The 23712-nt window shown below is 53.3% G+C and overlaps 1 protein-coding gene across 2 annotated transcripts in view; it reads left to right on the forward strand.

Annotated features, from left to right (window-relative positions):
* The window catches only part of HMCN2 (hemicentin 2), a 107926-nt gene that overhangs the window by 6612 nt on the left and 77602 nt on the right, over positions 1 to 23712 (forward strand). Inside the window, exons 4-20 of one of the 2 annotated variants that reach the window (XM_044992679.1) lie at positions 401 to 523; positions 2672 to 2843; positions 3617 to 3723; positions 4572 to 4692; positions 5250 to 5513; positions 6460 to 6604; positions 7083 to 7204; positions 7447 to 7719; positions 8526 to 8667; positions 9903 to 10030; positions 13485 to 13598; positions 14094 to 14243; positions 19266 to 19460; positions 20404 to 20499; positions 21510 to 21637; positions 22368 to 22512; positions 23370 to 23482. In XM_044992679.1, coding sequence (XP_044848614.1) covers positions 401 to 523; positions 2672 to 2843; positions 3617 to 3723; positions 4572 to 4692; positions 5250 to 5513; positions 6460 to 6604; positions 7083 to 7204; positions 7447 to 7719; positions 8526 to 8667; positions 9903 to 10030; positions 13485 to 13598; positions 14094 to 14243; positions 19266 to 19460; positions 20404 to 20499; positions 21510 to 21637; positions 22368 to 22512; positions 23370 to 23482 — 2538 coding nt within the window. Of the gene's footprint in view, positions 1 to 400; positions 524 to 2671; positions 2844 to 3616; positions 3724 to 4571; positions 4693 to 5249; positions 5514 to 6459; positions 6605 to 7082; positions 7205 to 7446; positions 7720 to 8525; positions 8668 to 9902; positions 10031 to 13484; positions 13599 to 14093; positions 14244 to 19265; positions 19461 to 20403; positions 20500 to 21509; positions 21638 to 22367; positions 22513 to 23369; positions 23483 to 23712 lie in introns of those variants that run through there. The other variant, XM_044992678.1, reaches the window with a different exon arrangement.

A 23712-nucleotide genomic window follows, 5' to 3' on the forward strand; every position in this document is an offset into this window, starting at 1 on the left:
GTGAGAGTCCAGCTACAGGCTTGCAGCTGCGTTCCCAGGAGATGTCCCTTCTCTGTGACCCAGGAGTCACTGAACTGAACATCCACTCCCTGAGCCCACAAGGTGATGAAGAGCTGCGCAAAGGAAGCCTTTTGCAAAGCACAACAGTACCCAGCTGAGCTGGTCCTACAAAACCTATAAACAGTGCCAGGTATTCGTTACCTCCGTCTGCTGGTACGTTTTCTGTTGGCTAACTCTTGACATATATAGAGACATGGAGCACTCTCGTAAGAGTTGTTCACACTGTAGTTGGCACGTGCCAACCTGCTGCCAGTGGGGGAGGGGGGAGGATGGTTAGCATCTCCCCAGGTTGGACAGTCTCTTCTGACTTGGTTTGCTGTCATGCATTTCTCTGTGGCAGGTTGTGTTTGTGCTAACGGGGGATTGCGGGGACAGAAGCCACCCTGGGTATCGAGTGTACGAAGAAATTGCTGCTACCAGCTCTGGACAGATATTCCATCTGGATAAACAACAGGTGAAGGAGGTGAGTGGAAAAGACCTGAATTTTGTTACTTGTGAGCATCTCTGAATGAACTCGCGCAAAAAAATGATAAAAGACAAAAACACCTTGTCACCGGTAGGTGAACACTTTTCCCAGAGCGATCACTCCCTATCTGACCTCTCAGTCCTCATCCGCAAAGGAAACCTGCCCAATGCCTTCAAAAGATAAGCCTGGGAGCTTAAATTCATCACTTTGCTAGATCCTAAAAATCATGGACTGAGCAGAGACACGTCATTTATGGCTCATTACAACAAGCTGTTGGGTGCTCCACACCTTTGAAAATCAGGCAGGTCCCGAACTATGGACCCAGGAACCTGCCTTTAGACTCTGCTTTTGACGGTCTTGACCCGGCGTGTCTGTGAAGTGCTCGGAGAGCAGGAGCCGAGCGTTTGTCTAACTATTAACAACAGTTTGGGAGCGGTGAGCTCTCCTTCTGCCTCTCTTCCCCTACCCTTCCCGGCTGCTGGCTGCTGCACAGTCTACTGACGAGTATTCCCGTGGGCAAGGGGCAGGTTAATCGCTTGTCTGCTCCGAGCGGCTGAGTGGGAGCCATCTGGCAATAATAATTACGCCAGATTCTTTAATTCCTCCAACATCAGCAAGTGGGTGTGTTTGCTTTGTAACTGGAAAGGATCAGCCCTCGCTGTGGTCTCCTTTTCCCTGCCCCCTGCCTCCCTCCCTGCTCCAGCACCTGCAGAACAGTGTGTTCGGGATAACCAGTTAAGGCTGGAGCCTCAGACTGTTTTCCTTGTTCCCGTTATCTGGAGCCAGCTGCAGGGACCGATGGGACCAGTAAATGCCGTTGTAATCTGGCGTTCATGTATGAGGTGTGACATGCTCTCTGTGGTACTCAGGTGGGTCCCTGTTACCAAAGTAATGGTACCCTAGTACCTGCGCATCCTGCAGCCTGTGGTGTATTTATCGTCACCATCCCCCGTGAGGCAGGGCAGAAGTATTGGCCCCATTGTACAGGTGGCAAACCGCAGCACAGAGACAAGTCGCTTGCCCAAGGTCACGCAAAAGCCTGTGACAGAGCGTGGAGTTGAATCCAGGTCTCCTGAGTGCCAGAAGCTGGGACTTCAATCACCAGAAGTCCTGCACCATCCTTCTGGCTAGGGGCAGGCTGGGGTCAGCACTGCTGGCCAGTCAGGGGTTTCCTGTTGCCAGCTGAGCTCTGCTCTGGAGATGGAGGGGCTCCCTCAGCCTGCTTCTTCCCTTGGGCGAAGGGAGGAACCAGAGCTGGATTTCTGTGTCCATATCTAACCTCCCCTGCGTCCTGTCACTTCTCTGTGTGCAGGGCCCACAGGGAGCAGGGGCTGGGCTCCGGCACTCGATCCCCTGCAGGACTTCCACAAGCAAGTTGTTTTTCTGTTTTACGGGAACAAAGCAAACGGTGCAAGGAGTGAAACCAAAGGGGAAAGGGAGGGGCAGGTGTGAGCAAGGCGGGAAGGAGCAAAGAACGTGCTAGGGAGCCTGGCTCTGTCCTGTGCTGCCTGCTCTGGCTGTCCCATCTCTCCTGCACACCGCCCCCCTGCTCAGCCCCACCCTGCGGTGTCCCAGGAGCTCCCCACCTCGCGTATACTGGGCTCTGTCCAAATGTGTTTGTCTCGGCCCTAGGCATGGTGGAGGTTCTGGTACAGATCTGTGCTCTTCCTAGCCTGCTTTCCTCCCCGTGGAGAGCTCGCGATGTGCACCTCGTGGCACCGTGATGGCTGGGCTTTCTGTGGTGCCCATTAAAGGGTCTGCCGGCTTTCCCATGGGGCTGGAGGAGCCAGGCCTCACCCTCCAGTTGAGTTGTTGCTCAAGTCCTCGATGGCAAATCTCAAGAAGGCTCGGTCCCTCCTGCTTGTGTAGCTGACCTAATCTCTGTATACATACAGTGTGTATTCCCCCTGCCTAGTCTGTGCCTGGACTCTTACCACTCCTGCACCTTCGGGGCAGAGGTAACCAGTGGCAACAGCCCTGACAGCAGACCCCCTCCCAATAGCTCAATGTCTGTGCATCTCGGCACACCGGGGAGCATCCTGGGTTTATGGCGGGGTGGTCTGTCATCGGAGGGGACCGCATTTCACATTTGAGGCACCTTCCAATCCTATATTCCTGCGCCACATCACGCTCTCTGCCCCGTAGGTGCTGAAATGGGTGGAGGAGGCTATCCAGGCCTCCAAAGTCCACCTGCTGTCCACAGACCACGAGCGGGGGGGAGAGCACACCTGGCTGGTTCCCTTTGACCCCAGCCTGAAGGAAGTCACCATCTCTGTGAGCGGCCCTGCTCCAGAGATCGAAGTCAGGGATCCGGCAGGTACGTACAAGGGCGTGGTCAGCAAGCAGGTCCCAGTCTCGGGCAGGGGAGGATGGTTCCGGCTCTGGGAGAGCCCAGTGAGCAGCCTATGCCGGCGGCAGGCCCACTGGCGCAAGCAGCAGAGAGCTAGGGGGTTAGAGCTAAAACGGTCCTGAGTTCAGTTCCCTTTGGGGACCCGACCAGGGGCTCATTTGATGAGTGAATGGGAGACTGAGACCAGGGAATAACCAAGCTGAGCTTTGCTCAGGGAGACGAGCCACAGGGCAAAAATCTGTTCGGCAAAAAGTAATGAGCTGCAAAGACCTTATTAAGCTCCCCAGTGTCTCTCTCCCCCTCTGCCATGTTAAATTCATACTTTAATTTTATAAGAGCTGCTTTTCCCCTATCGCTTCCGGGCTTTTCTTCCCCGCTGTCAGTTGACAACGGCCGATTGACAGTAACTGCTCCTCAGCCGCTGAAGTTACCCCACGTGGCTGGCTTTCCCCGAGCTTTGTCAACGCACGGTGTCAGCAAACGACCTGCAGAGCGCGCTGAGGACACGAGGGAGACTGGGAGGATGAGGTTTAAAGAGGAGTGATATGGGGGCTCGGACTGGGCTTCTGCCTTCCTCTGTCCTGGGCAGGCCGCAATGGGCAGATCCGTCGGGCCTGGCTTGTTGGAAAGCCACCAACGAGTGGATGTAGTGGGGATGGGCTGTAGTGGGGATGGGCTCCTGGGGACAGGCGAGCGGGAAGCAGGAGGCGCTAACCCAAGGATTCTGCTTGCCGGTGCAGGGAAGATCCTTCAGAAAGGCCGGGGCCTGGAGGAACACCTCAACATCCCGAATTCCGCCAAGGTGCTGACCCTCAAGCCCCACCGGCCGGGCGTGTGGTCAGTCAAGGTAGGATGGAAGCGGAAGGAATTGCTGGGCCAGGGGCCTTTGCCTGAGAGGTTCTTCCACGTGCCCATCCTGCTCACGCCGTGCCGTGCCAAGAGACGTGGAGAAATGTGTAGAATGCAACTTCGGTGTCTCTCTCGTCCCCAGCTTGCTCCCCGCGGTCTAGCCCCTCTCTGGGGTGGAGACGCTGCAGCTGCCTCGTTAACTGGTTCCAGCCTGTGCATCCTTCCCTGTAACACCCGAGTGTTGCCTCCCTAGTCCCCTGCCCCCTCTGGGAGCTGGGTCCCTTTTGATAACTTCAGCCCTGATGCAGGAAGGGAGGCTGACCCAGGGGCTGGGTTTTCCCCTTCCTCCACCAGCTCCATTCTGGAAGGCAATGGGCTGGCCACCGGGAATACTTCGTGGGGTTCCAAGGAAAGCCAAGTGCCCTGACTAAATAGGGACATGGGACTTCTCAGGAAGGTGTCAATTGTTAAGGGCACTTTGAAGTCAACTCTAAAAGTCCCGGGGCCAGCTTCTCTACTGGTGTCGGGGTGAACCTCCGTCGAAGTAATGGAAATGCTCCCATTGGCAACGGAGAATTTGGCCTCACTGAGCATAAAGATTCCTCCCACGGTTCCACTCGTTCTGTCACTCCAATCCTGTTGTGGCTCTGCAGGGCTGCAGAAGGAAGTGTGTGCCTGCCTGCCCAGAATGCAGGCTGCTAGAAAGGTCTGTCTGCAGCTTACTGCAGCCTCTCCCTTCTCCCCTATCCCCGCATCCTGCGTGGTGGGCGGCTTCAGGAGTCAGAGCTACCCCCTTTCTACACGTGCTGATGTGACATCTCTGCTTGCTGTGTGTCTGGCTTTCAGATCCAGAGCAGCGGCCGCCACTCGGTGAGAATCACGGGCGTCAGCGCCATCGATTTCCGAGCCAGCTTTTCCCCCCAACCTACGTTCGACCTAAACCACCCCAGAGAGCGGCCTGTGCATGGTACCTCCTGCTCTTCCCAGGGCGCGCGTGCGTGTGTGTGGCGGGGGCAGTGTTGTCCGTAAGACACGGAGTGGTAGAGCTAATGGAGCCCCAGATAAGTGGGCTCTCACTGCTCTGCTGGGCTCGGGGAACAAGCTGCTATGTTCCATATTTGCTGAAGCTTCCAGTGGCCTTCAGAGCAGCTTTGAATGGAGTTGTTGCAGCAATCCAGCCTGGAGCCAGCAGGCGTTATTGTTTGTATGGCGGCAGTGCCTAGGAGTCCCAAACATAGAGCAGGGTCTCATTGTGCTAGGTGCTGTACAGACATAGAACAAATGCAGTCCCTGCCCCCAGGAGTCCAAGATGAGACAGCAGGAGGCTGTGGGCAGGCAGGGGAGCCCAAGGTAACAATGAGATGAGCATGGAGAGCAGTGATCCCAGCCGCCGAGTCGCTGAGTGCCATGAATAATAGGGGTGATGTCTGCAGCAGAGAGGAACGGTCGCGGTGCTTCACAATGCCTGACCTGGATGCATTCCCATTCCTTGCCTTCCCCCGCTGCTTTCCCCTGTCTCTGCAGGGCTTCCGATCTCTGTGCTGATTAACTGCACTGGCTTGGAGCCTCCAGGGCACCTGAAGGGCGTGGAGCTGTACAACAGCTCTGGCCAGCCCCTTGTCTCCCTGCCGACGCGGCCTTTGTCCAATGGCTCCTCCAGCCAGCTCTGGGTGGGACCCCAATTCCAGGCACCCAGGGGAAGCTTCTTGCTGAAAGTGATGGGGGAAGACCCAGACGGGCACCCATTGCAGCGTGTGTCGGGAGTCGCCTACACCAGTGTGGTCCCAGGTGAGCGACTCCGTCTTGTTCAGCTGGAAGGGGTTTGGAGCTGGGGGCATGATGCCTTTTTGTAGCTCTTAGAGTAGCACTGGGAATAGGCCAACCAGCTTTTATTCCTCTGACAAGCAGATACCTGAAATCACCCAGGAAAGGCTGGGGGTAGGTGTAATGTCCCAGGTCTGAATGGACATGGGCAGGGCCATTTCTCTAATACTCTCTCCCTGGTGGAACCCCACCTATCTTGAGCGGGTTCATCTGTCCAACTTCCTTCCATGAGCACAAACCCTAGCCCTCTTCTGGGAGAAGGGTTTGTAGCTGCCTGCTTAGCCAGTGACACGTTTATTTAAATGTACAGGCAAGGTTGGGGGAAGCTTGTCCTATTTGGCTCAAGGAGTGAAGCTGCTATTTGAAAGCATGGGTGAGGCAGATATTGCAGTGATACGTGTGATATAAATGCCCAGAGAGGGAGGAGTAGCCAGTGTCATGATAGACTATGGAGTCACAGCCTTTCGCAGACAGGAGATATTTATTAAACCCAAACAGCTGCAGTTAGAACCATGAACAAACAGGTTTCTCCACAACTGAGATCCAGCTTAGTCTCCATTGTTTACCAGAACCACACCCTCTCTAGTACTCCATAGAGCACACAGAGATCTAGTGTCTGCAGAATATACTGCAAGTAAACACGCCATTACGGCAGGCCCTGTGCCTTACCGAATGGGGCCCTCGCTTTCGCTGTTATAGTGAGTTATTAGGACAGAGCCACTCAGGGGCTGCTCATTCTTTAAAGGAAAGACCGTTCCATTTCAGCACAGGGGTCCCGTTGCGGTTTTTTTCATGGTTATTTTTTTTTTCCTCTCCCCAATCAAATTTTCAATGTTCTGTTTCTGAGAATTATGGAGTCTCAGTCTCTCTCTCTCTCTCTTTTTACCCCATGCCTGTCCCCACTGCCCAGGTCTACCCAAAGTGAACATGCCCAGTAAAATCCAGGCTTATCTCAATCAGTCACTGCTGATCAGCTGCTCTGCCCAGAGCGAGATCCCCTTCCGACTGAAGCTCAGCCGTGGTGGGGAGATGCTTGGAAAGGATCAACTTGTTGCGTAAGTCTCAGGCTCTACTGCAGTAAGTCAGTTACTTGGTAAATTTCCCCAAGCCCACATTAGTCACATAGGTAGCTCTGGCCAGGATATTAATTACAAGGGCTAGCAATCCTCATGCTCCAGGGCACAAAATGATGTCCAGCTTGGGGGACAGGAAGGTATTTGGTCCATGGCATAATATTGCACTCTGTCTATGCAAGATAAACCCCCAAGCACTCTGTCTATGCAAGTGCCCCTGTCACCGCTGCACAGGGGGAGAGATTTTAGGAAAAATCCCAGTGTTAGCCCAGTTGTCAAAAATGGCTGAGGATCTGCTTTCAGCCAATCTGCCCCCTTGAAGGTGCCTCCAGTGAGGCTGTCCACAATTAAGGTGCCATAAATGGTGAATTGCTTGTGAAAATCTCAGCCAGTGCCGAAAGAGGAGAGCCGGGTGTCTTCCTCTCCAGTCTCATGGGGGTTCTTTGGTTTGTTTCCCCAGGGATTCTGGGACCAGCAGCTGGGAGATCCCCGTGGTTTCCGGAAGCGATGAAGGTTTTTATGAGTGCACAGCCGTTAGCAAAGCCGGGGCAGCGCGAGCTCGCAGCTACCTCTCTGTCACAGGTCAGTCCGGGGAAGTGCGAGGGGCTCTCGGGCAGGTGGCAGCCTCACCCAGCCACCCACAGAGCATGCTGCAGTGAGGACTCCACCCCTGCGCTTTGCTTCCAATATTTAATGGTCAAGCTCGGCACAGCACTTCAGTGTTAGAGGCCTCTGCATGATAGTTTGGGAGTGACTCCAGTGGGGTACATGGGGGCTCAGCAGCCTGGATAATTGGACCCCACTGTTTGCTTCCCTCCATGCAGAGCCGCCTCCGTACCTGGTGCCCCCCGGGAACATCACTGCATTGCCGGGAGAAGGAGTGATCATGTCTTGCCCAGTGTCAGGAGACGTTGCTTATAATCTGACCTGGAGCCGGGATGGGAAGGTGCTGCAGCCGGACAAGGGATGGGTGAGAGTCCTGCGGAACCTCTCGCTGGAGATTGTCAGCGTTCAGTTGGATGATGGTGGCCGGTACGAATGCACTGCAAGCAACGGCCATGGGACAGCTAATGCCTCCATCTGGCTCTTTGTTCAGGGTAAGCTGTCCTGTCTCCATGCAGGATCTGAGCCCTATCTCGAGACGATTACCTGTCCTTGGCTGGGACTGGAATCCCTTAGAGTCTGAGCTGGAGGGCGGGAATGTACCTGTTGCTTCTCCAGGGCATGTGACAGAACAGCAGGAATCGCAGTCAGATCCAAGAGTCTTACAGGGCCTGTTTTAAAAGGTCTGTGTCATCCTGTAGGGGTTTATATGAGCAGAAGCAGTGCAGGAGGCAGCATCCCCAGGGCTTTGTGAAAGTCACTCGTCACGGCTATCAGAGCTGGCTTGATGGATCGGCAAAGCAAGCATCTCTTTGAGTCTCTGCTCTTCTGGGACCCCTGCTTCCTCGGCAAGCTCCCCAAGCCGTAGATCGGCCTGCTGGCAGGACTGCAGGCTGGGAACTTGCTGCTTTATTAACTGCATGCCAAGAGAGATGGGGGGAATATTCCCACTGACTGAACAGGACATAAGGGAGGGGTGGAGCATGGCTGCACCCCCTACTGCGCTGAGTAACCCGTTAACCCTAGAATGACCACGTCACTGCACTGCTCCCCTCATTCAGTTGTGGGGCTGGAGGGAGCAGCTCCATCTGGCCCGTAGCCCCACCAGTGGCAAGGCTGGATCTGAGGAACATGGCCGTTCCGGAAGCCCAGTTTCACTGCTCTCAGCCGCTGTTCCGTTGCCGCCTTCCGCTAGCTCTGTGCTCCCCTTCTGCGGCAGGAGGGGGAGAGCTGGGAACTGGGCCTCTGGAGCTGGGAGCAGGTGACTGGTGTCTGACAGGTTGTGTTTCTCTGTGTGTAGAGGCGCCTCGAGTAAGGGTTGCCACAAGCTCGCAGTCGTTCACCAGGGGTGGGGAGGTGAGGCTCAACTGCACGGCGCTGGGCCACCCTGCGCCCCGAATCTCCTGGAAACGATGGGACCGTGCCCTGGAAAAGGACGGCAGGTAACGTTACCAAATCAGAGCCTCGGCCGCTTTGCTCCTGGGCTTCGATGCAGAGCCGCCTGAGACTCATGAGGCTGGGGGCGGGGGGAGGGAAAGGGGGCACCTTTTCCACCCCGTGCAAACCAAAATGTATTGGGTACAAGGCTTTTCTTGCTGTTTCCAGACCTCCTGCTGGTGGCAGCCGGCTCGGTCAGACCAGAGCTTCTAGCCAGGTTACAAAACGTGGCTACAAATCAGCCTCATCCGTGTAAAGGGGCTGGGGGCAGCGGTGGTGTGGCCAGCTTCCATGATAGGGGTTTGATGCTCTAGTGTTTAGTCTAGGCCAGGCCTTGCCATCATGAAATGGAGGAGTTTGTCTCCCGGAGACTGTTGCAATGCTGGGGGGGCCGGGCTGCACCCCCTGACTATCTGTGCCTGGGCTAAAGAGGGATCTCCACCCTCGGAGGAGTTTGCTGAGTCATGTTTGTTCTCTTCATCCTGCTCGCTGTGTCGTGCTGCTTCTTTTGGGGGTGGATATTAAATGAGTCCCCCCAGGAAAGCAGAGAAGGATTTCTGGTGGTTCATGTGCCTGGAGAGGGCTGATAAAGGCAAAAAGGGGGAAACTGCAAGAGAGGATATGAACCGCACATCAGAGACTAGAAGGATTCTGTCTAGTTAAAATTAATATATTTTAAAAAAACCACATGCTTCCTTATCTCTGCTGCTAATAACACTTGAGGTTGCGGAGGCTGTGAAAGCGTGTTAAAATCAAACGGACTTTTCACGCTCTGTAGCACCTTTTTGCAGCAGGGGGAGAGGAACAATGGAAATAAACTTACTCGTGACCTTTATTTATTGTCAGTTTCTGATAAATTTCACTTTCAGGCTCACCCCACTAGTGCCACCTTGCAAATATTTAGGCTACAAACACTGGACTGGACATTTTTTTTGGTGTGGTCTTTTTCTTAAATTGCAGAAAACCAAAAAAAGTAAAAAAATCCTTTCTGATTGTTTTTTTTCTTATGAATGGAAACATTCGCTTTAGTTGTTAGGCCTCGTTTCTGCTGTAGCGGATCCATCTGTTCCTTTTTTCCGGAAGGGCCAAACTTGAGCTGTGAATTCCCCTTTTAACTTTTTAGTTGGGAAAAGCGCTCGGAGATTTTTTAGAGCAAGTCATGCTCTATTTTCTTCTTTTTCTGAGCTTTGTTTTCATGGTGACCTTCCCCCCACCCCTGCTCTTTTCTTTCTTGATCCAGGTTTTTTATAGATGCTCAGGGCACCCTGATAATCACGGAGGCTGTCCCTGAGGATGCTGGGAATTATAGCTGCTTTGCTGCCAGTCGGATTGGATGGGATGAGCAGACCGTCATCCTACAGTACACAGGTACCAGCTCCTGTAGCTTGCCCTAATGCAGAATCTCCATTGGGAAGACTCCATTGACTTTGGATCAGGAGGGGCGTTTTTAATATTGTTTGTATTGTGGTGGTGCGCAGGAGGTCCATTCGTGGACAGGACCCTTCTGTGCCAGGCGCTGTACGAACCCATAGGAGAAGGCACTAGAGAACAGGGCTTCTGCAGAGGACTGTGGTAAGACCACTGGCCTTGGGATCACTTTGCTACAGGCAGATGCTTGCAATGCTCCTCTGGGGCCTGATCCATTGAAGCCAATGGGCTTTGGATCGTGGCCGTCGTTAACAAAGTCCCAGGGGAGGCCTGCAATAGTGTGTTCCTTTACCTGGGGTTACTCACTCTCCCAGGGGCTTGTTGGAAGAACCGGAGGGTTTTAGTGAGCATTAAAGGTGTCGCCTTCAGGAACAATGTGGTGTGAGCAGAGAGCTGCCCAGCAAAACGCTGATGATGTTTTCTGGTTTCACGGTCTAGTTAAGATTAACCTTTCTGTTGTGTCTTATGGTTCCCTCGTCCCTGTCCTCTCCCCTCCTCTGTGCTGTAGCCGGGACACAGCTGGTTTGAATGCCTGGTGTTTTCCTTAGGTGGATGCACGGTCAGACTCTTGAACTTTGTGTCAAGTGCCTTGTTAAAGAGGTTACGCTCCACCCTCATCATCAGGCGCTCTGTTCGGAACCTCCCTCTGCTTTATAACGCACCTCGTTACCTTCCATGTTACCTTCATTCTCACTTCAGCCCCTGTGTTGGCTCAAGAAACTGGGGCCCTGAGGATGATCAATAACAGCGTGTTACAATAATCACTCAACACTACTGCTCCCTCCGCAGCATTTCCCAAGCACCCCGCTTTTTCCTGGGATATTTCTAAGCAAATCATTTTCCCAGGAAAATTTCAGCACACATTTTTATCTGTTACAGAAAGATAAGATCAGAAATGCAAGTTTCCAGAACACCTCCCTAATAACAATCCTGAAGCACCGTTCTGGCTGGCCCAGTGTCTCACTAGCTAGGAAATACCGACCAAGAAACAGATTACAACATCAGGATGTAACACGGCAAAAAAACAAAAGAAATAGTATTTTTCAGTTCACCTAATACAAGTACTGTAGTGCAATCTCTTTGTCATGAAAGTTGAACTTACAAATATAGAATGATGTACAAAATATAACTGCATTCAAAAATAAAACAATGTAAAACTTTAGAGCGTACAAGTCCACTCAGTCCTACTTCTTGTTCAGCCAATTGATAAGACAAACACTTCTGTTAACATTTACGGGAGATACTGCTGAAATACAATGTCACCTGAAAGTGAGAACAGGCATTTGCACGGCACTTTTGTAGATGGCGTTGCAAGGTATTTTACATGCCAGATATGCTAAACATTCATATGTGCCTTCATGCTCTGGTCACCATTCCAGAGGACATGCTTCCATGCTGATGATGCTCATTAAAAAAATAATGCATTAATTAAATTTGTGACTGAACTCCTTGGGGGAGAATTGTTTGTCTCCTGTTCTGTTTTACCCGCATTCTGCCGTATATTTCACATTATAACAGTCTTGGATGACTGCCCAGCACATGTTTGATTTAAAACACTTTCGCAGCAAATTTGACAAAATGTAAAGAAGGTACCAATGTGAGATTTCTAAAAATAGCTACAGCACTTGACCCCAGGTTTAAGAATCTGAAGTGCCGTTCAAAATCTGAGAAGGACGAGGTGTGGAGCATGCTTTCAAAAGTCTTAAAAGAGCAACACTACGATGTGGAAACTAAAGAACCCAAACCACCAAAATAGAAAATCAGTCTTCTGCTGGTGGCATCTGACTCAGACGATGAAAATGAACATGCTTCAGTCTGCACTGCTTTGGATCGTTATCAAGGAGAACCTGTCATCAGCATGGACTCATGTCCCCTGGAATGGGGATTGAAGCATGAAGGGACATATGAATCTTTAGCTCATCTGGCATGTAAATATCTTGCAACGCCAGCTACAACAGTGCCATGCAAATGCCTGTTCTCACTTTCAGGTGACATTGTAAACAAGAAGAGGGCAGCATTATCTCCTGCAAATTGTAACCAAACTTGTTTGTCTGAGCGATTGGCTGAACAAGAAGTAGGACTGAGTGAACTTTTAGGCTCTAAAGTTTCACGTTGTTTTGTTTTTGAGTGCAGTTATGTAGCAAAAAAATCTACATCTGAAGTTACACTTTCACAATAAAGAGATTGCACTTCAGTACTCAGGGTCAGCTTTAGCAAGTGCGGGGCCCAATTCGTACTCACCCGGCAGCGCTCTGGGTCTTCGGCAGCACTTTGGCAGTGGGTCCTTCACTCGCTCCGGATCTTCCGCGGCACTTCGGCGGCAGGTCCTTCACTCGCTCCAGGTCTTCCGCGGCTCAAGGACCCGCCGCTGAAGTGCCACCGAAGACCCGGAGCACTGCTGGGTGAGTAAAAATTAAAAAGGCGCCGGCATGGGACCTTCTTAGGCATGGGGCCCGATTCCAGGGAATCGGGCGAATCAGCCTAAAGCCGGCCCTCATCAGTACTTGTATGAGGTGAATTGAAAAATACCGTTTCTTTTGTTTATCATTTTTACAGTACAAATATTTGTAATACAAACAATAATATAAAGTGAGCACTGTACACTTTGTATTCTGTGTTGTAATAGAAATCAATATTTGAAAATACAGAAAACATCCAAAATATTTAATAAATTTCAATTGGTAGCCAATTGTTTAACAGTGCGGTTAGTCGCGATAAATGTTTTGTGAGTTAACTGCGATTAATCAACAGCCCTAATAATAATCCTTCCTTTCTCCCATCCTTTGTCTTGCCTTTTTAGACTATAGGCTTTCTGGGAAAGGGGCTGCCTCTCACCATGTGTTGTACAGCGCCTGGCACAATGGGGCCTGGATTGGGCCCCGGGCACTGCTGTAACATTAATAATGCATGTTTGTGTGACCTTCAAGATCTTGCCTTCAAACCCAGCTGTGAAGTGGCTAGCATGGGCACCTCGTAAATAGTGTCTGGCAAAATGAATCAATGGCATAAACCAGAGCTGGGGCAGCTTGGGGGAATCATATGTTAAACAGACGGGCAAGGGAAAAGAAAGATTCGTTGTAGCATCAAGAATGAGTTCTCATCGTTCGGTGAGGACCCTCAGCAAGCCTATCGGTGCGTGGTATCCCTGGTTATGTGAGACTGTGGGAGCTGCGGTCTGTTGCCAAGCACTGCAGTGCATCTCTGCAGAACAGTTTGCCATAGGCCTTTGCCCTTGGAGTGCTGGGTGGGTGTGGGGGCTCCCAAGCCGGTGCTTCATCCCCATAGATGTCTCTCCCCCGGGGCCGTGGTGTTTCTGGGGTATCTTGTGCATGCTCGTGAAGTGCTTTCCAGCGGGAATAAGTTTGGAGCCTTTTTTTGTGTGTCTTGGATACAGAATCTCCCCACGTCGCTGCAGTGAGTCCTGTTGTGCAGGCCCTGCTGGGAGAAGATGCGATGCTGGAGTGCCACGTTTCCGGGGTACCCCCTCCCCAGATCATATGGTACAAAGGTAGGGCTGGAATTGACTGAAGTGAGCTGTGCAACAGTTTGGGGGGGCTAGGGGCATATTAACTACCCCCCTACTCTTAACACAGACAGATTGCGCCTCCCAGTCCTGCAGAGGGACTCCACTTCACAGCCTCACCTGGCTAGTCTGGCTAGCCGTCTTCTCGCTCCCGAGACCCCGAACCTCTCTCCACCCTGCCAGCCAGGAGCGGTCCATTCTGCACTGCATTGCACCTGCTGCTTGGACCATTCTGTGTTTGAGATGCCCCGTCTTAGCCTGCCCTGGCAATGAATACAGGAAATCCCCTTGGCAGGAGGAAGAACCTTCCTGCGATATTTCCAGTTCAATTTTGCAGGCTCAGGTTCTGTATCCAAACAAACTAACTTTCCATCCCTTTGAAGATTTGCCCATTGACGGCAAGAGAAGGCAGGAAAGGGCTCTGAGGTGCTAAGGCAGTGAGGAATAAAGGTTTGACGTTCAGTATCTTTCCTTGGCCAGGGGAACAGGAAGTGGCATCTTCTCCGCCAGGTGCCCATCGGGCGGTCCTGCAGCTCCAGGCAGTGCAGGAGGAGGATTCAGGAGAGTACATCTGCGAGGCCGTCAGTGAGGCGGGGGTCTCCTTTGATGGCATCCTGCTGCAAGTTGGCTGTAAGTCTTGACTTATAAAGCTTTGGGCTCCTGCATATTATTCAAGAAAAAGCAGCTCACTGTGGCAAATGACCCGCTCCGCTGGGATGTGTGCCGTGTTGTTGTAGCCACGTCGGTCGCAGGATATTAGAGAGACCAGGTGGGTGAGGTCGTGTCTTTTATTGGCCCAATAGAAGCTGGTGTAATAAAAGACAGATATTACCTCACCCACCTTGTCTCTCGATGAGAGAATTCACAGGAGTTTAGACTGGAATGGCCCAGTCTGAGCTATTCACTGATACCTCCACTCTCTGCCCTGTTACAGGTGAGTCTCTCTCTCCGCTCCTGTCAGTAGTAACACTCTGCAGCCAAGCACAGTGCTGCTAAATATGGTTTTGTGTGTCCACACCTGCAGACTGCCCCTCATGCCAGCGGTGCCACTGAGGCCAATGTCTGCGTGGGGTTTATGGGACTGAGCCCTGCACCATGGTGAGCAGAACTGGACTGGAGCATCAGCCCTGGGTTCAGCGTGGGGAAAGGAGGCAGAGGACACAGGCTGGTTACTAGCTGTGGGAGTCAGAGCAGCACCAGCCTTGTGGCAGTCCTTGGTGGTGGGTTCACGCCATTAGGCGAGTGACCTGCTCCGGGTCACGCAGACCCACTCAGGCTCAGAGACTCTCGTTTAGGGGCCAAGCCAAGATGAAACCTTGGGACTTCTCAGCTGCAAACTCTGTGCTCGTCCCTTCCGCCCCCAGCTTGCTGGACAGAGCAGCTGGGGCCCGACTAGCATGACTGACCGAACCCCTCCTCAGGGGGAGCTCCTCACTGCGTGTACGGTGGTGTGGGCTGAGCTGGCTCCAGGCCCCATGGCTTGTCTCGGGGGGATGCAGAGGCTGAGCTGTTTTGAAACAAGACGACCCCCTGCACAGCCCGTTCCCCTGGGTCAAGTGCAGAGCAGCTGCGGTTCCCGTTGGTACAGACTGCAGAGCAGTTGCCAGCAGCGGAGGGGGATTTCCTCAGGCAGCGGGTCCCAGCCAACACCCCCCACGCACCCAGCCCTGGGGTCCAATTGCTCTGCTGTCGGCACTGGCTCGGGCGGCTGAAACACAGCCGGCTCTCTACCGTTCTCCAGTGCAGCCGGGGCCGGGAGGAGCTAGAGAACGGGGAGAAGCGCCGAGAGGCGGAGCTGAAGCAGCAAAGGCAGATTTGAGCGCTAAGGCGTGAAAGCAGCTTCCCCAGCCTGGTGGCTGGGTCGCTGTCTGGGCAGCAGTGGGGAATGCCAGCTCCTGGCTCTTACGAGAGGACATGTTGCCACCTCCATGGGAGAGGAGGCTCAGTGCCTAGCCAGGCAGGTATGGCGCGTCTGTTTACCAGTCGGGGAGCCTCTCCTCCCCTGCGTCAGTGTGACCCGGCTCAGTCCCGCGCCCCTGGGGGCTGAGCAGGGTGGTGTCACCACACAAGGGGGCACAGAGCAGTTTGTGCTTCCTAGTGGTGGGCAGGGGCTCTCCCGGGAATCCGTAGGGAGGGAGAGGGTCGGAAAGCCCCCACCCGCTGCGTTCTTGGACCCGCTGCTTTGCTGGGAGGGTGACTCTCACTCCTGTTGTTGTGATACTTTCAGGAGGAATTTCCCAATTCTGTCCCCGCTTCTGTGGGGCGGGAGCTCTGGGAAATCTCGGGGGAGTCTCTTCCCACTCACCACCCATTCTTTGTTCTTCCTTGAACGCTCTTCGGCCATGAGGTTTTGGACTGCGCCCTCCCTCCATCACAGCTGAGGCCTGGATGGGGGCCACTCTGGATCCTGTTATTAATGCTCTTAGATCAGCCAGCTACTCCCTAACCCCAGAGACTGAAGCCATGTCTTTGCTATGACTATAGCCCAGTCAGACCTGGTTACAACATGGTTGTCTCCGGAGCCCATTACAGCACGGGTGAAGCGTGTAGTGACTGGGTCCAGTCTTGGCTCTGGCCTCGGTCTAGTGCAGGTGAGCTCTGTCTCCGCAGCCTGCCTGCCTGGCCCCTGCCAGCCTGGGGAGGGAAAGAGGGGGACTTGGAGGGAAGAATTTGCCAGTTAGACTCCCCCCCTGCATGTTGACGGTAAAAAAGCCGCCTCCCACTCTTTGGGGCACACTAAGAATTGAGGCTGCGAGTAGCCCAGCAGCTGCTGTTGTGGTTTGGAGAAGACAGGGTGTGTTTGGGGATTTTCAGAAATCTTTGTGCGTTTGCGCGGACACACAAGAACAGAACAAAGACGTGATGCAGCTTAGCGAGGAGCAGCAGCCAAAATGATACACGAGACAAGGAATCAACCTCAGGCTGGCCCCTGCTATCTTTGCTGACGTGGCAGAGGCTCAAAGCCAAGGGTACGGTGGGGTGTGGGCCTCCCTCAGACACTCTCCTGACCCAGCTACTGCTTCCCACATGCTAATATAATCAAGAGCGAAGCTCCTGGCAGGGCCATGGAGGGAGCCCAGGTTTCCCCAGGCCGGAAGAAGGACGGGGAAGGGACAGGGGCCGTCTGCCTGGCTTCTGGTGCTGGGGGGAAGCTGGGGGGCCTGCCCTGGTGTCAGAAAGGCAGCCAGCTCCGGGGTGTGTGTGACCAGGCTCCCCCACTCGGCGCTCGGTTCCTGTATCTGGCGCCGTCCTGCATGGTGCTAGCAAGGCAGCTGCTAGACTCATTATAAAGGGAGGCAGTGGGGTGAATTCTGTAACGTTAGCTGTTGACCCAGCGTGGGAATTGCCCAGACCAGGTGTTGAGATTGTTCTGTGCTGGCGGAGAGGCCCGGGAAACAAGAGGACATCGCTCTCCCAGCAGCAAGACCTGGGCGCGTTGCAGCGCAGGACTCCGCCCTCGCGCTGGGCAGAAGTGGAGGTACAGGGGAAGGGTTTGCAGTTCTCAGACATGGGCACCTGTGACAGGATGAACAAGCTCCACCTAGGGACGCTCAAACCGGTGTGTGGAACCCTAACACCAGCCGGCTCAGGTGCCCATCTGAGTGACTGCCTCAGGCGGCCAGCCTGGAAACCAGGCCCGCAGGGAGAGACGGAGGGGAACAGTGAGCAGCGTGTCTCTGGGTGGCCTTTGAAGAGCATCTATGTCCCCATAGAACCTAGGCCTGTGTCTACTGGGGGGAGACCCCAGTGACTCCAAAGGACTTCGGATCAGGCCTCTGATGTCCCAGATTAACTTTGGGGCAGCCCTTTTTTTCTCTCTCTCAGGCTGACTGGTGCAAGCTGCTTGGTTCTCGTGCTGTCTTAGTTACCCTGTGACCTGCTGTATCTAGCTTGGTATCTGCCAAGTTGGGAGGTGAACTTGTGGGGAAATGAAGGGTCCCTTTCCCTCAAACTATCCCTCGTCCCCCCCACAGTCCCATCCCAGTAAAGTGATTAGCGAAGGGCTGAGAAATGGAGAGAGTGGTGCCGATATGGGAGGATCTCCCCGTGGGGGCATGGCCGGCTTTATGAACGGCGGGGCCCGGTTTGAATACCCGGTGGCGGTCTGGGGCTTCGGCGGCACTTCAGCGGCGGGGGGTCTGCTCCGGGTCTTCCGCGGCACTGAAGGACCCCCTGCCGCCAAAATGCCGCCAAAGCCCCGCCGCCAAAATGCCACCGAAGACTCGGAGCAGACCGCCCCCGCCACCGGGTGAGTTAAAAAAAAAAATTAAAAAGGCGCCTAAGGCGTAGGGCCCTCTTAGGTGCGGACACGGGGCCCTCTGAGACGCGGGGCCTGATTCCGGGGAATCGGGGGAATTGGCTTAAAGCCGGCCCTGCGTGCAGGTGATGGGAGCCTGTCACTTGGGCCATCTGTGAGCTGGGCAAACCTGTGAGAAATACCCCCGTGGGGCCTTGCGGGGTGGATTCAGTGACCAACCGGGTCTTTTCCCCTCTGGCTCCTGTGATTTGCTCCCCTCTCCATTTGTCTCAAGCTGTTTAGATATTCTTAGCTGAGCTCTGAGCTAGATTTACTAACTCCCATCATGAGTGGGTACCGGGCTGTCAATCTCCCCCGGTGCCTTTCTGACACCACTGCAGCTAGATGCCTCCCTCCACGTTCATGGAAACGGACAAGCTGAAAACAGCCTATGGGTCCGGGGCTCTTCATTGTTTTTTAAAATGGCAGCTATTAAGAGCCAGGTGGAATTGCATCATGCTCCTTGGGGATTTCAATTCTTGATTTATTTTATAAGAAAAATGAAGCCCCGGAGAGGGAAGATCACGTTTGCCAGAGTGTCCCTGGCAAAGTTCCTGCCTCTTTTCGTGTCCACCATGAATGCAAAACCATCTTACAAGTTAAAACACAACCTGCATCTGGCAACTAATAGGTCTGAAGGGGGTGGCACCGGTTAAATCACTGGCTTTCAGATCTTGGCAGGTAGGTCCCAGGGTGACCAGGAGGTTAGTACTGCCAACCACTGTCAATGGAGATGGAGAAGATCCATGTTGTCTATAGATAGGACCGTTCATGTCTATAGATATCTCCATCTCAATAGAGATCCTCAGCATGTAAAGCAGCAGAGAGGGACATGCTGACCTAGAACTAAAAGACGGGGTGAAATACCCAAGTTCCAGATACTTTCTGTCCTGTCCACCGTGAGAGAGTTGGACCCGTTCGTGTCATTGTGTTAATCATTAAGATGATCAGATGTTAGAGACAACAGGACTTATTAGGTCATCCTGTCCATATGCTAAGCACTGGGCCTTCTACCCTTTGACTTGAGTCTGTCGCACACCCTAGTGCATCTTGGTGTTGTGAGTCCTGCTGGATGTTGTACGCTCATGTGAAATACATTATAGCTAAACCCGTATTTAAATTTCTACGCCCGTTGGAAACTTCTTTTCATGTCAGTAACTAATTTAAAATGGAATGGGGTGCAGCTCGTCCTCCGGGGCTGGGGTGTGGAATGGATATGATCCAAAAGGGAAACTTCCAGCACAGAGAAGACCTACCTACGTGCCCTTTAGAATGAAACTGATTGTCCCATTCAGAGATCGCGTTAAATTGGCGTCAGGACTGGACCTGAGACTCTTCTCTGCTTTCTCTTTCAGCTGCCCCTCGGTTTGCAGAACGCCCGCAGGACGTGTCTGCGGAGATGGGGAAGACCGTCAGTCTGGCATGTCGCGTTGAGGGACATCCCCCTCCACTGATTTCGTGGTCCAGACAGGACGGCAAAGCTGTCACTGCCCAGCCTGGTCTGCTCAGCAATTCCAGCCTTGTGGAGTCTGGTGAACTCTTTATGGAAAGTAAGAGAACCGGGACCATTTGTGCACGCGTGTACAGGTGTATGCCTCGGTACGAGCACTTAGTGCACATCTGAGTGCGTGCACATGTGTTGCATGCATATCTGGATGTGTGTACACACTGCACACATGTCTGGGTGCGCGGAGTATTTCTGTGTATTATCTGCCAAAAGATGTGTATACGCTTCTCTTGTGCAGTGTTGCATGTGTGTTGTCACCTTGTGTATACGCATAAGCATTTTGGAGGGGTATTGGACTAGCTCTTATGCCGTTGCTTTGTTGTATGAAGAAGTGGATGGGTTTGGCATATTCCTTGTGTTTGCATCCTTTGGTAACTGCACTCCGAGGTGCGCCGGTGTGTACGCTTTCACCACTAGCTTTGCACGAGCTTGTTTAACCAGTGGCCCTGCTTCTCCATTGCCTTGCACATCGTTTGCAAAGGGAGTGTGAGGCGCTACCGTTCTGGCGTGGTAGCGTGGCACACCCTGTGCCAGGGCTAACGTCGCCACCCACCGCAAGCAGGCTGGATGCTTTCCAGGCTTATAAGCATCCGTGTGTTATTTATTAGGTCCCCTCCACCAGTTCATCAGTACAGCCTCGTGCGGCGACAGACGAGTGGACATCAACTTGATCGTTCTCATTTGCTCATCAGCCTCCTGCCTAATTAAGCCACTGGGCACCGATCTCCCAATGAAGTCCGCTCTTGAGGGGAGGAATAGCTAATACCTTAGTGACTAGAGTGCTGGGTCAGACCCCCAGGCCGCTGTCACATGCCCACTTCCCACACACCTTGGACAGGTGTACGTGCCCATGCTAGGCGGTGCGGGATTGTTTTTGAGGCGGCCCCACGGTTTGCTGGCGTGGGCTCTTCCCCCTACCAGAGCTCAGAGGCCTGGCAGAGCCCCTCTACTGTCTTGCTCAGACCTTTCCTCTCCCTCTGCCCCAGGTGTGTCACTGGATGACCAAGCCGTCTACGTCTGCGAAGCACAGAATGTGTTTGGGAAGATCCAGGCTGAGGCCAAGTTCACGGTCACCGGACATGGTTTACAGTCTTTCTTTTTGACGTATTTGTTATAAGCCTCGTGCCATTGCTAGAGCAAATTAAAGCCCAGGGCGCAGACGCTGACTGTCCCTATGTCCGTGTCTGTAATGATGGGGATGACTCTTGTTCCCCACCGGTCGCTCCTTTGGAAGATGCAGCTTGGGAATTCCAGTGCCCACTGGCTGGGGCTAAAGGGAATGGCTCTTTGACGTTTAGGTTCATGATACTGTATCTAGAGATGGACCTTTCCCCAAATCATGCAGCCAGCCCCCCATACTCTTGGGCAAGCTGGATAGGTTTAGGCTGAACCAACTTCCCAGATCTGATCTTTGGGGGGAAATGAGATCCAGATAGAGACGTTGTGGCTCTGGTCCATTTCTAGCGGTAATGTGTTGCAATGAGCCCCCTCCGCATACATGGAGTCATCAGCAGGGATTGAACTGGAACCTTCACAGCACCACGAATACAGGGCTCTGCCACTTGAGCTAAAGGAGTAACTCCTTCTGCTGTAATAACTGGGCTGTTAGTCACTCGGGCCAGCCACTAGACGGGGACGTGATCACACGTGAAGCCAGTATATTTGTACACGCGTAATAGTATTAGATCTGATAGGCTGTAGCATGCAGCCGCTAGAGGGTACAACCATTCACAATTGAGTTGTCCGTAGAATAGCTTAAGGGATGACCCAACGGGTTTATACACATGCAGATCCAAAGCTTCCCCCCAGCAGAGGGCAGTGAGGAACCTGCATGAGGACAGAATAGCTGCACTAACCTCTGGCCAAACCCTGGGTCTGAGTCTTGGCCCCTGCAGCTGTTCTGGCACATCGATCCAGCCAGCACGGTGAACCTCGTGCAGTGGTGTGACCAAGAACTGTTTTGCTTTCAGAGGCTGGACAAGGCTCATATTAATGATTTTTCATCCTGGAGGCTAATTTATAAAACACACCAAGAAGCAGAACTTCTTAAAGCCAGCTTGTCCCCACTTAATGTAGCCTTTTCCTTCTCCAGTTGCCCCAGAGATCGCTGTCGGGTCCCCTGTGATCCGTGCTCATGTGGGTCAGCCTGTCTCACTGCCATGCATAATCCTGGCTGGGAAACCTCTTCCAGACCGACGATGGCTAAAGGACGGGAAGCCGGTGAGGTCTTGGTCCTCTGTCTGTTTGATTTGCTGCCTGGGGGCAAGGGGGGCGGAGTGTGGTGAGTCATGCACAGGTCAGCAGAGTCCTTGGCGCTGCTGGAGCCTGGTAGAGAAATCGGATTGTTATTGACACTAGCACAGCGTTTGTTGTGCTGCGTCATGTCATTGTGATCGTGTTATTCAGCGGGATGACGGTACAATCAAAGTCAGAGATAGAAAAGACTTCGGAGAATAGCCTGGCCTGCCCCCATATGTTACCACTCGGACCCCTTCCCTTGGGAGACCGTCATACGGATCTCGCTGTCAGGAAGCTTTGCCCTAGTATTCAGCCTCAATTTTTCTCTTTCTTAATTTCCCCCTTTACTACGAGTTATGTCCCTCCAGGTTGCACTAAATAACTCCTCTTCCTCCACAGTTACCCCCTTCAGAGACTGGGGGGCTGTTGTAATATCTCCCCTATGTCATCACGGAGCCAGTCTTCCCCTGCTGAGCCCTTTCATCTCCCCCCGGTGATTGTCTCTCTTATCTGAGCTCCCTCCAGTTTGTCATGAGGGGCCAGATCCTTGGCTGGTGCAAACTGCCATAGCTCTGTTGAAGTCAACGGAGTGATGCCGGTTTTTACTAGCTGGGGATCTGACCTTAAACCTTTTCTAAAGGCAGAGGGACAAGGATGTGATGCTCGTTGAACTGACTATCAATCCTGACTCATGGTTTCTCTCCGTTCCCAGGTCACGCTGGGCAGCCGCCATTCCATACGCACAGATGGAAGTTTCCATATAGACCAGGCCTTCCAGGAGGATGCTGGGAAATACACCTGCGTGGTCACTAACGCCATTGGCTCTCGCAGGCAGAATATGACTCTTGCCATCCACGGTGAGTGGTTTAGATCCGGGCTTTGCACGTTGCTTGTCTGTTTGCTGGCTTTGCACGCTGTCGTGTTACAGTGTGTGGAGGCAGCTGCCGCAGCGGATGTTGAGTGCTCACCTCCTCTGCCAGCTTCCTGCAGAGCGCCTACGAAACCATGGTGCCTTTTGGAAGAGACAGGGCTCTTGCCACGGAGCGAAAGCAGCAACGATGCTTTCTCCAGGCAAGAAAAACGTGCGCTGTTGGAGCCAGTTCCCTTAGCAAGCGTCAGTCCCCAGGGCAGCACGTTGTTGACAAAGTAATTTAGGAAAATTCCTATTATCTGGCAGCTCTGGGACATCTGACTGGCCTGCACAAGTGCAATTGGATTCTGGACAAGTAGACTTGAGCTGTGTACTAAAACTCCTGGGTGTGCTGACTGAAAGGCACAGACATGGGGGGACATGTAAGCGGGGGTTTCTGAGACGGGTGGAGCTGCCTAGCGGGCAGTGACTTTAAGGCTGGGATTCTCAGAAGGGCCCAGCTAGATATTTTCAAAAACGCTCATCTCCCATTTGGTCACGTCGGCCAGGAGAGCTGAGCTGTTTTCAAAAGCTGGCTCTCAACTAAGTCGCCAGCTTTTCCAAAGGGCTTGGCACGGGCTTTTCAAAAGGACCTGGGCTCCCTTGAAAACCAGGCCATTGGGGTCGCCGCAGGTTGCTGAGCGCGCTTGCAGATCTGGCCCTTAATTAGATGGCTGAGTGGGAGCTGAGATCTCTTGCAGCTGTGGGTGCTGAGCACTTGGAAATCAAGCCCTGAGCGCTGGCCCTGCCTCGCTGTTCTCAGTCAGTGGTAAGCAGTAAGGAGGATGCTTCTCTCGCCTACAGTTCCGCCCAGCATTCAGCCTGGTCCTGTCCTCTATAGCACCAATGAGGGAGTGGCGGTCACCCTGCCGTGCAATGCCAGTGGAGTTCCCTTCCCCACTGTTACCTGGACAAAGGTAGGGTGGAGGCTCTAATGCTTGGTCAGGGTGGTGGGGGGAGGGGGCAGGAGGCTGACTCTTTCTTGGCAGTATATTGGCAAAGGAATCCCAGCCCGCTGGCTGCTGCAGGGGTGTGTTAGAACACGTCACCCGGCTCACTGCCCGGGGCACACCGGGACTGGCCCGTGTCAGATTGCGGTGAACCCTGAGGTCCCCACTGAGTGCTGAGCTGTGGCTAACACGGTGCC

This window comes from Mauremys mutica, chromosome 18 (genome assembly GCF_020497125.1).
Source record: "Mauremys mutica isolate MM-2020 ecotype Southern chromosome 18, ASM2049712v1, whole genome shotgun sequence".
NCBI classification, from domain to species: domain Eukaryota; kingdom Metazoa; phylum Chordata; order Testudines; family Geoemydidae; genus Mauremys; species Mauremys mutica.